The 14,897-nt window shown below is 40.2% G+C and overlaps 1 protein-coding gene across 3 annotated transcripts in view; it reads left to right on the forward strand.

Moving 5' to 3' along the window:
- The first annotated feature begins 3,127 nt into the window (after window positions 1–3,127).
- RMDN1 (regulator of microtubule dynamics 1) overlaps window positions 3,128–14,897 on the forward strand; it is a 28,294-nt gene continuing 16,524 nt past the window's right edge. The window contains exons 1-2 of one of the 3 annotated variants that reach the window (XM_032249950.1): window positions 3,128–3,402; window positions 4,770–4,887. In XM_032249950.1, coding sequence (XP_032105841.1) covers window positions 3,274–3,402; window positions 4,770–4,887 — 247 coding nt within the window. In that variant the 5' untranslated portion in view covers window positions 3,128–3,273. Of the gene's footprint in view, window positions 3,403–3,504; window positions 3,780–4,769; window positions 4,888–14,897 lie in introns of those variants that run through there. The other 2 variants (XM_032249942.1, XM_032249960.1) reach the window with 2 other exon arrangements.

Raw genomic sequence — 14,897 nt, forward strand, 5'->3', positions numbered from 1 at the left:
AAATACTGGGATTATAGCCGTAAGCCACCATGCCCAGCCTTTGTCCCACAGCTTTGAATTCCATTTGAATTCTCTCTCTGTCTCTCTCTCTCTCTCTCTCTTTTTTTTTTTTTCTGTTAAAGATAGTGTCATGATCACTGCTCCCTGCAACCTCAAACACCTGGGCTCAAATGATCCTCCCAGCTCATCCTCCTGAGTAGATGGGACTACAGCATGCACCACCACATGCAGCAAATTTAAAAAATAAACCAAAAACATTTTTTTTGTAGAGACAGAGCCTCACTATCTGCCCAGGCTGGTCTCGAACATGCCTGAAATTATTCTCCGGCTTTGGCCTCCCAAATTGTTGGGATTACACGTGTGAGCCACATGCCCAGCCTATATTCTTAAGGTTATCAAACTTCCACACCTTTTCTCTGAAACTGCACACTCCAACTGTATATGCTTTACTTGGTGTTGCATTAGTTATCAGTTGCTCTATAACAGATTACATCAAATTTAGTGGTTTAAAACAGGAGCAATCATTTATTTTCTCTCATAGCTTCTGTGGTTTAGGAATTTAGAATTGGCTTAGCTAGGTGGTTCTAGCTCATCATCTCTCTTGATTTTGCAGTCAGATATTAGCCAAGCCTACAATAATCTGATGGCTTGGCAGGGGCTGAAGGAATTCTTCAGCCCAAAAGTTCAATAGTGCCAAGGCTGAGAAACCCTGCTTTAAATCAACAGGACTATACATTTAAAAAATACTAATGTCCTGCCTCAGCCTCCTGAGTAGCTGGGATTACAGGCACGCGCCACCATGCCCAGCACAAGAGTGAAACTCCATCTCAAAAAAGAAAAAAATACTAATGTCATGAAAGACAAAGGCTGAGGATTTAAAGGTTATCAAGATTTGATCTTGAATTTAGAAGAAAAGTCATTAGTATAAAGGACAGCACTTTGGGAGGCTGAGGTGGGCAGATCACCTGAGGTCAGGAGTTTGTGACCAGCCCGACCAACATGGAGCAGGGGCAAAGAATACAAAAATTATTATTTTTTTGTATTCTGTATCTTCTCTACTAAGAATACAAAAATTGCCAGGCATGGCGGCACATGCCTGTAATCCCAGCTACTTGGGAGGCTGAGACAGGAAAATCACTTGAACCTGGGAGGTGGAGGTTTCAGTGAGCCGAGATTGCGCCACTGCCCTCCAATCTGGGCGATAGGAGTGAAACTCCATCTCAAAAAAACAAAAACAAAAACAAACAAACACAAAAAAATACAAGAGGACAGCATTGGGAAGTAAACAAAATTTGTATGTTAAATAGTACTATTCTGTCACTTTTGGTTTCCTGAATTTGATAATTATACTGAGACTAAATAAGAGAATGTCTTTGCTTTAAGAGTGAGAGTCATGGTATCTGTAATTACTCTCAAAAGGCCTAACAACAGAAAATACTAGGAATATAACATGTATATTACAGGTAACATATGTAAAGAAAGGTAATGCAAATATGAGAAAAAGTTAGCAATGGCTGAATCTAGCTGAAGAATATATGGGAGTTCCTGCAACTTAGGATCTAATTTTTTTTAAAGCTAAAAACTTAATTACAAATTCACTCTAGCAGAGATATCAGAAACTTAATTAAAGTATTATCATGTGGTATAAACATATTGTTTAGCAATATTGAGGTAGCTACCAGTAGAAATGCATAAAAATGATTCTCTCTCTCGGAAAAAAGTCTAGGTTTCAGCAGTTGGGAAGGAGATCTACATATTTATAAAGATAGACTTTAAAGACATAATCCTAAAGAAATATAGTTGATTTAATGGGAACTAGTGGAGGCAGCAATCATATAGTAGAAGGAACACTGGACTCAGAATAGAAACACGTGGATTCCCGTCTTCTAATATATCCGTGGTTAGGTTAATACATCTCTTTGAGCTACGGTTTTTTAAATTTGTAAACCTGGGATACCAGTTACATCACAGGGCCGTTGGGAAGATCAATACAACCATGTATTAATTCCCTATACAGTATTAAAAGTATCATAGAAGGGCCGGGCGCGGTGGCTCAAGCCTGTAATCCCAGCACTTTGGGAGGCCGAGGCGGGTGGATCACAAGGTCAAGAGATCGAGACCATCCTGGTCAACATGGTGAAACCCCGTCTCTACTAAAAATACAAAAAATTAGCTGGGCATGGTGGCGCGTGCCTGTAATCCCAGCGACTCAGGAGGCTGAGGCAGGAGAATTGCCTGAACCCGGGAGGCGGAGGTTGCGGTGAGCCGAGATCGCGCCATTGCACTCCAGCCTGGGAAACATGAGTAAAACCCCGTCTCAAAAAAAAAAAAAAAAAAAAAAAAGTATCATAGAAATGCAACCTAATTTTTTAAAACCATGACTCCCCTCATTACCCGTAGAATTTTTTGTTGAAACCCATATAGTGGGTACTCCATTTGCAGTCTGTGTTTCCACCATCAGACCTTAAGCAGGATTCAAAACTTCTTCATTTTCCCACAAAAGAATTTCACTCTAGTAAGAAATTTTATTTTACTTGAGTAAAATAAAATATTTTGCTCGAGTAAGTAAAACATCTTATTGAAGAATTTTTGGGAAGACCAGGTTTTTTGTTTTTTGTGTTTTTTTTCCCCATACATGCCCTAGCATACAGGGGCATCAATATCCTGTCCAGAGGTCTCCTCCCACTAGTTCTTCTTCCCAAAACCAGCTTGCGCTTTGCATTCTTTGTTCCTCTGCTCCGGCCTCTCTCTTGCTTGAATTTACCCCCTTGAGTCGCTCAGTCTCTTCCTTTCCCTTTCTCATATTGGGCAACTTAATTCTTCCAATTATTTATTTCCAAAAAAGACCCATTAGTGCCAAGATTCATTCTACTTTTGAAGGGAGCCGATAATTAAAATGATAATTTTTTTTCTTGCATACTTGTATTCTTGGGTCTATTTCTGAGCTTTCAATTGTGTTCTGGTGACTTATCCTTGTACCCAAACCCTGAAAGCCTCCTGGGCAGATGGAGCAGAAACGAGTCAGAGAGCCTGAATACAGCGCTCTCACGGCCTCAGTTCTTTGGGCGCAGGTGCGGAAGGTCCACTGCGTCCCACCCAATCGGGGTATTTCCCGCCCCCTAAGCCCGTGGACCGGAAGCCATGGGGGCGGTGGAGGTGCAGGGCTGGGGGCGGGCGGACGCGGTTCTCTCCGGAAGGACTGAGGCTTCTTTAGACCCGCCCGCCTCCGTAGCTGCCTGAAGTAGTGCAGGTTCAGCCTGCGAGTTGCAGAACATGGCGCTGGCCGCTCGACTGTGGCGTTTTCTGCCTTTACGACGTGGAGCCGTCCCGGGGTCTTGGGTCACTGCGGGGACTTCGGGCAGCCGTAGGCATTGCGGCCCCTGTCGGTTCAGCGGCTTTGAGGTACCCCCGCGGTCCTGGCTCCCGCTCCCCACCTCCTGCCCAGTGGGTTCCGGCTCCCCCTTAACTTCTTCAGGCGTGGCGGCCCCGCGCTGCCTACCGGAATGTGAACTGCGGAAGGACTCGGGGCCAGTGTGCCTGGGAGCGGCCAGACAGGTCCCTTCCCTTTTGCAGACTTCCGCTATCCTAAACTGGGGCTGTCAGGGAAGGAGTGGGGTTTGCCCCCACGCGCCCCAGAAGCTGCCTCCTACCTGTCCTTCCTGTGCGAAACGTAGAACGGGACGGGAAAGAACCCTGACCGCTGTGAAATTACTCTCTGTAGGCGATGACAGATACGGCCACAGCGCTTGAGGCTGCCCCTCTTTCAGACTTTGAAAAGTGTGAGATGTGATTTTAAAAATTCTACGACTCAGAAGCAGAGATTTCATACTATTTAGGCTTTTGTTAAAAAGTAATTATTTCTGAGTTACCTGTTTTATCTGCACAAAGTCAATGAAGGATGTCCGCATGTTGTAGTCTCAGTTCTGATATTTCTATTAGAATGCTCGTGGGCCTCTGTTTTGTCAGGGAATTGGGGAATGGCATTAGTGCATATGATATATTTCATGTGAACTAGTTGTTTCATTATTTTAAGCTCTAAAATACATTTTTCACTGCTCAGTTAACATTGTTCAGAATTATTACGGGACTGATGGTGGGGAGGGGTGGTTAAAAGTTAGGCGTATTTCCTTTCCTTGGAAGTTTATAACCAAAAGGGGAGATGTTAGATAATATAGGGAGAGATATGGGAGGAGTTCTAAGTACGAAACTAGCCTTAAGTTTTCAAATTAGAACAATGATGGGTGTGAAGTCCCATTGTAGGCCCGGCTCCTTGGCTCACGCCTATAATCCCAGGATTTTCGGAAGCCTAGGCGAAGGATTGCTTGAGTCCAGGAGTTTGAAACCAGCCTGGGCAACACAACGAGACCCTGTCTACAAAAAAATTTAAAAGTTAGCCATGTACAATTTTTATATGTAGTAATTACTATATTTGATAATCTTGTCTGTAAGATTCATTTTATTTTGTATTGTTTTCTCATACTTTACTTCATATAATTTGCAATATCCATGCATTCGCAAATAAGTTGTAGCTCTGCCTTTTCCAGCAGGAATGTGATTTTTAGATGAGCTACCACTCCAGGTGGTATCTTTTTCTTAATAAGATATGCTTTGAGACCGTTTTACTAAGTAATTTGATCAAGTAAAAATTTTAAGCTTCCAGTATTATGATCGATTGCTTTCAGGTGGAAGAAAATTAATGTAATTTTTCCTTGGGGTAGCAGTGCCTTCAAATTTTCAGTTTGTAACTCTGACCATAATTGTTTCCATAGGTAATGGGAAACCCAGGAACTTTCAAAAGAGGTCTTTTACTGTCAGCTTTGTCTTATCTGGGTTTTGAAACTTACCAGATTATCTCTCAGGCTGCTGTGGTTCATGCCACAGCCAAAGGTAAGCAAAAATTAAACATATGGAACACTTAGAGTTATTTTTTGTTTGTTATTTTGTTAATAGCTTGGGTATTTTTATATAATGAAACTAATATTGTTATGGTCTAGATTATTTTCTGCTTTTCTCTGCTTCTTAGTCTGATATCTCATTTATATATGTATTTTTTCTAGAAATTAGACCTGCCTCAGTGATGCTTTATTAACATTTTATATTTTTGTAGAATCCTTAAGCTAAGAATTAAGAATATTCTTTTAAGTTTTTAAATGGTTGAGGTTGAAGAGTTGTAGGGGGTAAAAAAAAAAAAAAAAAAAAGAACATGCTGCAGAGACCACGTATGGCTCAAAAAGCCTAAACTGTTTTACTCTCTGGATCTTTACAGAAAAAGTTTGCTTTCTAATGATGAATGAAACTGTCAGGGTGTTATATTCTTCTTGATATGGTTAACAAAAGGCCATTGTACTTTAAAGTAGATATGTGTTATTTACAAACAGAATGCTGCTGGGTAAGTAAGGTTGAAAGTGAAAAAAACATCAAATTTCTTATTGCCATAATATAGATAAGTAAACATATATTAAGACTTGGCTGGGTGTGGTGGTTCGTGCCTGTAAACCCAATGCTTTGGGAGGCTGAGGTGGAGGGATCACTTGGGCCCAGGGGTTCAACACCAGCCTAGGCAGCAAAGTGAGACCCCATCTCTACAAAAAATCAAAAAATTGGCTGGCTGTGGTGGTGCACACTTGTCTGAGCTCCGCAGGAGGCTGAAGCAGGAGGATCACTTAAGTCCAGGAGGTCAAGGCTGCAGTAAGCCGTGATCTCACCACTACCTGCCTAATTTTTGTATTTTTTGTAGAAACGTGTTGCCTGGGCTGGTCTTGAACTCCTGGGCTCAAGCAGTCCACCTGCCTCAACTTCCCAAAGTGTTGTACAGGCATGAGCCATGACACCCAGGTCCTTATCTCTGTTTCCCTTTGAATCGATCACATTTAGTTTCAGTGTGTTTTGGCACCATTATAGAAATGATTCCAAAGATGTAGTGCTTTCTGAAGTAATAAAATACAGAACTTTGAAAGGCAAAACCAGAATTACTTTTGGCTTTATCATAGCCCATTTTTTTCTTCTTTCTTTTTTTTTTTTTTTTTTCAACTTTTATTTCAGATTCAGAGGATACATGTGCAGCTTTGTTACGTGGGTAAATTATGTGTTGCTGGAATTTGGTGTACAAATGATTTTGTCACTTGGGTAGTGAGCATTGTACCCAATATGCAGTTTTTTGACAGTTGCCCTCCTCCAGCCCTTCCCATTCTAGTAGGCCCCAATGTCTATTGTTCTCATCTTTGTGTCCATGTGTACTCAATGTTTAGCTCCACGTTACAAATAAGAACATGCAGTATTTGGTTTTCTGTTCCCATATTAATTTGCTTGGGATAATGGCCTGCAGCTGCATCCATGCTGCAGCAATGGATGTGATTTGGGGTTTTTTAATGGCTTTATAGTATTCTGTGGTGTGTATATAATGCATTTTCTTTATCTGGTTCACCACTGATGGGCATCTCAGTTGATTCCATGTGTTTGCTAATGTGAACAGTGCAGTGATGAACTTAAGGATGTGTGTGTCCTTTTGGTAGAACGATTTCTATTTCTTTGGGTATATTCTCAGTAGTGGATTGATGGATCAAATGGTAGTTCTGTTTTAACTTTTTGAGAAATCTCCAAACTGCTTTCCACAGTGGCTGAACTAATTTATATTCCCACCAGCAGTGTGTAAGTATTCCCTTTTCTCCACAATCTCATCAGTGTCTGTTTTCTTTTCTTTTCTTTTTTTTTTTTTGACATTTTAAGAATAGCCACTCCAACTGGTATGAGATGGCATCTAATTGTGGTTTTGATTTGTATTTCTGTGATGATTGGTGATGTGGAACATTTTTTCATGTTTGTTGGCTACTGCTTATATGTCTTTCTTTGAGAAGTGTTCATGGCTTTTGCCAATTTTTTAATGGGATTATTTTTTGCTTGCTCAATTGTTTAAGTTCCCTATAGATTCTGGATATTAGACCTTTATCAGATGCATAGTTTGCAAATGTTTTCTTTCATTCAGTAAGTCGTCTGTTTAAGCAACCTGTTGGTAGTTTCTTTTGCCGTATAGAAGCTCTTCAATTAGGTCCCACTTACCTATTTTTGTTTTTGTTACAATTGCTTTTGGAGACTTTGCCATCAAATCTTTGCCAAGGCCTATGTGCAGAATGGTGTTTCCCAGGTTTTTTTTTTTTTTTTTTTTAATAGTTTTAGGTCTTATATTTAAGTCTTTAATCCATTTTCAGTTGATTGTTATATATGGTGAAAGAAAGGGGTCTGGTTTCCATCTTCTGCATATGGCTAGGCAGTTAGCACCATTTATTGAATAGGGAGTCCTTTCTCCATTGCTTGTTGTGGTCAGCTTTATTGAAGATCAGATAGTTGTAGATGTGCAACTTTATTTCTGAGTTCTCAGACCTGTACCATTGGTCTGTGTGTCGGTTTGTGTGTCAGTTTCATGCTGTTTTGGTTACTGTAGCCTTGTTTGAAGTCAGGTAGTGTGATGCCTACAGCTTTGTTCTTTATGCTTAGGATTGCCTTGGCTATTTGGGCTCATTTTTGATTCCATACAAATTTTAGAATAGTTTTTTGTAATACTGTGAAAGGTGATGTTGGTAGTTTGACAGGAATAACAAATAGGAATCTGTAAATTGCTTTGGGCAGTAAGACCATTTTATCAATATTTATTCTTCCTGTCTATGAGCATGGAATGTTTTTCCATTTATGTCATCTCTGATATTTTTCATTGTGGTGAAAGATCTAACTGTATTCCTAAGTATTTTATTGTTTTCGTGGCTGTTATAAATGAGGTTGCATTTTTGATTTGGCTCTCAGTTTGGGCATTATTGGTGTATAGAAATGTACTGATTTTTGTACATTGATTTTGTATCCTGAAAGTTTACTGAAGCTGTTTATCAGTTCTAAGAGCTTTTGGGCAAACACTATGGGGTTTTCTAGGTAAAGAATCATCATCTGTAAAGAGAGAATTTTGAGTTCCTTTCTATTTGGATGCCTTTCATTTCTTTCTCTTGACTGATTGTTTTGGCTAGGATTTTCAGTACTTTACTTAAAAGGAGTGGTAAGAATGGGCATCCTTGTCTTGTTCCATTTTTCAAGGATGCTTCCAGCTTTTGCACATTCAGTATGATGTTGGCTATGGGTTTATCAGAGATGGCTCTTATTATTTTGAGGTGTGTTCCTTAGTTGCTTAGTTTTGTTAAGGTTTTTTTAATGTAAAGCGATGTTGAATTTTATCAAAAGCCTTTTCTGTGTCTTTTCAGATGATCATGTAGTTTTTGTTTTTAGTTCTGTTTATGTGATGAATCTCATTTATTGATCTGCATGTTGAACCAGCCTTGCATCTAAGGAATAAAGCCTACTTGATTGCGGTGTATTATCTTTTCAATGTGCTGCTAGACTCAGTTTGCTAATACTTTTTTAAGGATTTTTGTGTCTATATTCTTTTTTCTTTTTCTTTTTTTTTTTTTTTTTTTTTTTTTTTGAGACAGGGTCTCATTATGTCACCCGTGCTAGAGTGCAGTGGCTCAATCTCAGCTCACTGCAACCTCTGCCTCCCGGGCTCAAGTGATCCTCCCACCTCCACCTCCTGAGTGACTGGGGCCACAAGTGCATGCCACTATACATGAGTAATTTTGTTTTATTTTTCGAGATGGAATTTCACTTTTGTTTCCCAGGCTGGAGTGCAGTGGCGTGTTCTTGGTTCACCGCAACCTCCGTCTTCTGGGTTCAACTGATGCTCCTCTCTCAGCCTCCCGAATAGCTGGGGTTACCGGCATGTGCCACCACTCCTGGGTAATTATTTTTAGTAGAGACAGGGTTTCTCCATGTTGGTCAGGCTGGTCTTGAACTCCTGACCTCAGGTGATCCGCCTGCCCTCAGCCTCCCAAAGTGCTGGGATTACAGGCATGAGCTACCATACCCAGCCACTCCTGGGTAATTTTTTGAATTTTTTTTTTTTTTTTTTTGTAGAGTTGGGGTTTCTCCATGTTGCCCAGGCTGGTTTTGAACTCCTGAGCTCAAGCAATCTGTCCACTTTGGCTTCCTAAGTGCTGGGATTACAGACATGAGCCACCGTGGCCTGCCCATCTGCCCTCACCTGAGTTAATGACCTGAAGTTTTCCTTTTCCATTGTGTCTCTGACAAGTTTTGGTATCAGAATGATCCTAGCCTCATAGAATGAGTAGACAGGAGACCCTTCTTTTCAATTTTTTGGAATAATTTCCATGGAATTGGTACCAGCCCTTATTTGTATATTAGGTAGACTTTGGCCATGACTCCATCTAGTCCAGGGGTTTTTCTGGTTGGTAGGTTTTTTTAACTACTGATTCAATTTTGGAACTTGTTATTGGACTATTACAAGGATTTCCATTTCTTCCTGCTTCAATCTTGGGATGTTTCTAGGAATTTATTTCTTCTATGTTTTCTAGTGTGTATGCATAGAGGTATTTGTAACAGTCTCTGAGTGTTTTTTCTTTCCTTTTTTTTTTTCCTGAGATGGAGTTTTGCTCTTCTTGCCCAGGCTGGAATGCAATGGCATGATTTTGTTTCACTGCAGTCTCTGCCTCCTGGTTCAAGCGATTCTTCTGCCCCAGCCTCCTGAGTGGCTGGGATTACAGGCATGCACCACCACACCCGGCTAATTTTTTGTATTTCTAGTAGAGACAGGGTTTCTCCATGTTGGTCACGCTGGTCTCGAACTCCCGACCTCAGGTCATCTGCCTGCCTTGGCCTCCCAAAGTGCTGGGATTACAGGCATGAGCCCCTATCCGGCCTGGTTTTTGTATTTGTGTGGGGTTGGTGTTAATATTCCCTTTGTCATTTCTGATTGTTTACCTGGATCTTCTCTCTTTTGTCTCTTGATTAATCCAGCTAGCAGTCTATAAATTTTGTTTATTCTTTTGAAGAACTAGGTTTTGGTTTCGTTGTTTTTTTGTATGGGCTTTTACATCTCAATTTTGTTTGGCTTAGCTCTTAATTTTGTTATTTTCTTCTGCCAGCCTTGGATTTGGTTTGCTCTTGTTTCTCTGTTTCCTCTAGATATTATTTTAGCTTGTCAATTTGAGATATTTCTAACTTCTTGATATAGCCATTTAGTGCCATAAACTTTCCTCTTAGCACTGCTTTAGGTGTGTCTCAAGAGATTCTGGTATGGTAAATCTTTTTCATTAATTCAAATAAGTTTTGATTTCTGCTTTAATTTCATTATTTACCCAGAAGTCATTCAGGAGCAAATTGTTTAATTTCCATGTAATCGTACAATTTTGAGAGATCTTCTTGGTATTGATTTCTATTTTTATTGAGCTGTGGTCCAAGAGAGTGCTTGGTATGATTTCATTTTTTAAATTTTTTATTTTGTTGAAAATTGCTTTATGGCCAACCATGTGGCCAGTCTTAGAGTATGTCCCATGTGCAGGTGAGAAGAATGTATATTCTGTTGTTCCTGGGTAGAGTATCTTGTAGATGTCTGTTTATGTCCATTTGGTTAAGTGTCAGTTAAGATCCTGAATATTTTTGTTAGTTTTCTGCCTTAATGATCTGTGTAATACTGTCAATGGAGTGTTGAAGTCTCTCAATATTATGGTGTGGTTATCCAAGTCTCTTTGTAGGTCTCTAAGAACTCGTTTTATGAATCTGTGTGCCCCAGTGCTAATTGCATATATATTTTGGATAGTTGTCTTCTTGTTTAATTGAACCCTTTATCATTGTGTAATGTCTTTCTTTGCCCTTTTTTATCATTGATGATTTAATGTCTGTTTTCTCTGAAATAAAAATAGCAGCCCCTGTTATTTTTTGTTTTCCATTTGCTTGATGTTTCACCGTTCCTTTTCTTTGAGCCTATGGGATGAGCACATTCATCATCATTGCATGTGAGATGGGACTCTTGAAAAAATAGCATGCAATTGGGTTATGTGTCTTTATATAACTTGCCACTATATGTCATTTAAGTGGGGCATTTAGTCTGTATATGTTCAAGGTCAATATTGATATGTGAGAATTTAATCCTGTCATCATGTGGGTAGCTAGTTATTATGTGCACGTGATTGTATAGTTGCTTTACAGTGTCATTGGGCTATGAACTTGTGTGTTTTTGTGGTGGCAAGTACTGGTTTTTCATTTCCATGTTTACACTCCTTTAAGAACCTCTTGTAAGGCAGGTCTGATGGTAAAAAATTCCCTTAGCGTTTACTTGTCCGAAAAGGATTTAATTTCTCCTTTGCTTATAAAACTTAGTTTAGCTAGATATGAAATTCTTGGTTGGATTTTTTTTTTTTTCTTCAAGGATGCTGAATATAGTTCCCTAGTCTCTTCTGGCTTATAAGGCTTCTGCTAAAAAGTCCACTGTTAACCTGATGGGCTTCCCTTTGTAGGTGACCTGCTCCTTCTCTCTAGCTGTCTTTATGAGTTTTTCTTTCATGTGGACGTTGGAGAATGTCATGACTATGTGTCTTGAGGATGGTTTTTTCGTATACTATTTTGTAGGGGTTCTCTGCATTTCCTAAGTTTGCAAGTTGTATGTGTGCATGTTGGCGAGGCAGTGGGCAGAGGCTATAAGTGAGTGTGCACCTGTTGGGGTACATCTGCAAAAGTGCTCCCATGGGAAGGTGGGGGGCTGCTAGCAAGCATTTCATCGGGACAGCTGAGGCTGTACTGCAAATGGGTGTGGCCAGGCAGGGACCCTGGGAGAGGATGGCAGACAGGGATGTTCAGATCAGACAGGCCTCACTCTATGCAAAAGACAGCCCCGCCCTCTCCATGTCTGGCTGCTAATAAAGGCTAAGGCCACCTAGAGGAGTATGGTGAGCCTTGGGGAATGGATACCCATGGCTTTGCTCCACTGCAGCTGTTCCCATGCTAAACCCTCTGCTCTCCACAGACTAGAGTTCTGTCTCTGGCAACTCTCCAGGTAGTTCCCCCTGCCAATTCAAATGTCTTGAAGGGGTCTTGGGGTCTCCTGCAGCTAGATCTCTAAGGTCTGTGACAAGAGTGGGCCACTCCACACCTGTTTCACTCACCCTTTCCCTAGGAGCCACTAAGTGCCAGGAGTGAGTCCTGGTGCTTGGCAACTCCATGCAGAGTTCCCAGTTTCCTCCTTTTTCAGACTTAAGGTCTGCATCCTCCCCGTATCCACTCTGAATATCTTCTTTCTGAATATCTGTTCAGCATGTGCCAGTCTACTTGATGGTGGTCTCTCTTGGGAGAGGGTCTCCTGGCTGTGCCTAGTCAGTCATCTTGGCTACTCAAGTTTTTAAAAAGTGTCTTAAGGACATAAAAAGTTACTACATATTTATTTTTATTTTGAGACAGTCTCGCTGTGTCACTAATGCTAGAGTGTGGAGGTGCGATCTAAGCTCACTGGAACCTCTGCCTCCTGGGTTCAAGTGAACCTCCCACCTCAGCCTCCTTAGTACCTAGAATTATAAGCATGTGTCATGATGCCCAGCAGAGTTTTGTATTTTTAGAAGAGATAGGGTTTTAACATATTGGCCAGGCTGGTGTTGAACTCCTGACCTTAAGTGATCTGCCCGCCCTAAAGTCTGGAATTACAGGCATGATCTATCACAACTAGCTGATATTTGTTAAATTAAAAATAACTTTTTTTTTTTTTTTTTGAGATGGAGTCTCACTCTGTCACCCAGGCTGGAGTGCAGTGGTGCAATCTCAGCCCACTGCAACCTCTACCTCCTGGTTCAAGCGATTCTCCTGCCTCAGCCTCCTGAGTAGCTGGGATTACAGGCATGTGCCACCACACCTGGCTAATTTCTGGATTTTTAGTAGAGACGAGGTTTCACCATGTTGGTCAGGCTGGTCTCAAACTCCTGACCTCATGATTTGCCCACCTTGGCCTCCCAAAGTGCTCGTATTACAAGTGTGAGCCACTGTGCCCAGCCAAAAATAACATTTTAAGTTCCTAGGCCTCTGTGAGGCCTGCACAAGCTTGATGAGGCCTTTATAGCGACAGTAGGGGAGGATGAGGGATCAAATGATCACTGGTTTCTTTCACACTTCAACAAGCTTTTGTTTTGTTTTTTGAGATAGAGTCTCACTCTGTCACCCATGCTGGAGTGCAGTGGCATGATCAAGGCTCATTGTAGTCTCGACCTTCTGGACTCAGGCAATCCTCCTGCCTCAGCCTCCCTAGTAGCTGGGACTACAGGCATGTGTCACTATGCCTGGCTAATTTTTGTGTTTTTGGTAGAGGCCAGGTTTCGCCATGTTAGCCAGGCTGGCCTCGAATTCCTTGCCTAAAGTGATCTGCCTACCTCGGTCCCCCACATGCCGGGATTGCAGACATGAGCCACTGAGCCTGTGGCCTCAACAAGCCTTTATGCCAATTTCTAGCATTCGCTTTGTCCACTTCTTAAGTGAGCTAAGCTATGGAGTTCTGCAGTCTATTCCATTAGCAATTTCTAAATACGCAATAAATTATGATTAAATATGGTTATGCTGTGCAGCAGATCTCTAAATTTTATTCCTCCTGTCTAACTGAAACTTTGCACCATTTGACCAGCATTTCCCCATTCCCTCCTGCCACTCAACTGCAGCCTCTGGTAACTGCCCGTCTACTCTCTACCTATGTGAGTTGGACTTTTTTAGATTCCACATATAAGTGAGATCATATAGTGTAGGTTGAGTATCCATCGTTCAAAATGCTTAGGACTAGAAGTGTTTCCAATTTTGCATTTTTTTGGATTTTGGAATGTTTGCATATACTTAATGAGATATCTTAGGAATGGGGCCCAAGTCTAACACAGAATTTATGTTTCAGGTTATGTGCATAACCTGAAGGTAATTTTATACAATATTTTAAATAACTTTGTGCATTAAACAAAGTTTGTGTACACTGAACCATCAGAAAGTAAGTGTCAGGTGTGGAATTTTCCACCTGTGGCTCTCACAAACTTTTGGATTTTGAAACATTTCAAATTTTGGAATTTCAGATTAGATTAGAGATGGTCAACCTATATTTGCCTTTTTGGACCTGGCTTATTTCACTTAATATAATGTCTTCCACTTAATATAATGTTAATCCACAGTCTTGCAAATGACAGAATGATAGAATTTTCTTCTCTTTTAAAGCTAAATAATACTCCATTTGTATATGTGTGCTACTTTTTAAAAAAATCCATTCATCCATTAATAGGCATTTATGTTGTTTCCTAAGGCATGGCTATTGTGACTAATGCCTCAGTGAACGTGGCAGTACAAATATCTCTTTGACACACTGATTGCAGTTCCTTTGGATATACATCCACAAGTGGGATTGCTGGATCGTAGTTCAATTTTCAGTTTTTGAGGGACCTCGGCTATAGCTTTATTTTCTTAAAACAAGCAAAAAAATCACTTTATAATTAGTTGATGGGCATGATTTTATAATTTGTGAGACTGCAGGCCATAGCCCTTGAAAAAAAGATTAACTGAAAAATACAGAAACATTTTTTTTTTTTAATCCTGGAAAATGATCCATATGTTTCTATAAAAATATAACTTAACTGGCCCTTACAGGTTTTTCTTTGTCTTATATCGCTCTTCCATTTGCTATATATATATTTTTTAAGGAATTGGGTCTTCAAATAATCACTCTTTAAAATTTCTGCTTAATTCTCTTTTAATCTGCTTTATGCTTATTCAAAGCCAATTTAGAAGCTTTTTCATCCTCTATTTACTGGAACAAAGTTACATTCTGAAGAGGGAGTATTTTGGAAATGAGTTGAAGTTTAAGGGCGTAAATATCATTGACATTTTAGTTGGATGGGATTATAGGACTGACTTTTAAAATGGTTGTATCTATATTTACCACAAGGTGGTACCAGATACTCACTTGTTATCAGGAACTGAAGCACTCCTGTAAGAACATTTCCATTATACTATTATTATTATTATTACTATTATTATTATTATTATTTTTTTTTTTTTTT

Source organism: Sapajus apella, unplaced genomic scaffold, assembly GCF_009761245.1.
Source record: "Sapajus apella isolate SASKATOON/1434 unplaced genomic scaffold, GSC_monkey_1.0 scaffold3, whole genome shotgun sequence".
In the NCBI taxonomy this organism is placed as follows: domain Eukaryota; kingdom Metazoa; phylum Chordata; class Mammalia; order Primates; family Cebidae; genus Sapajus; species Sapajus apella.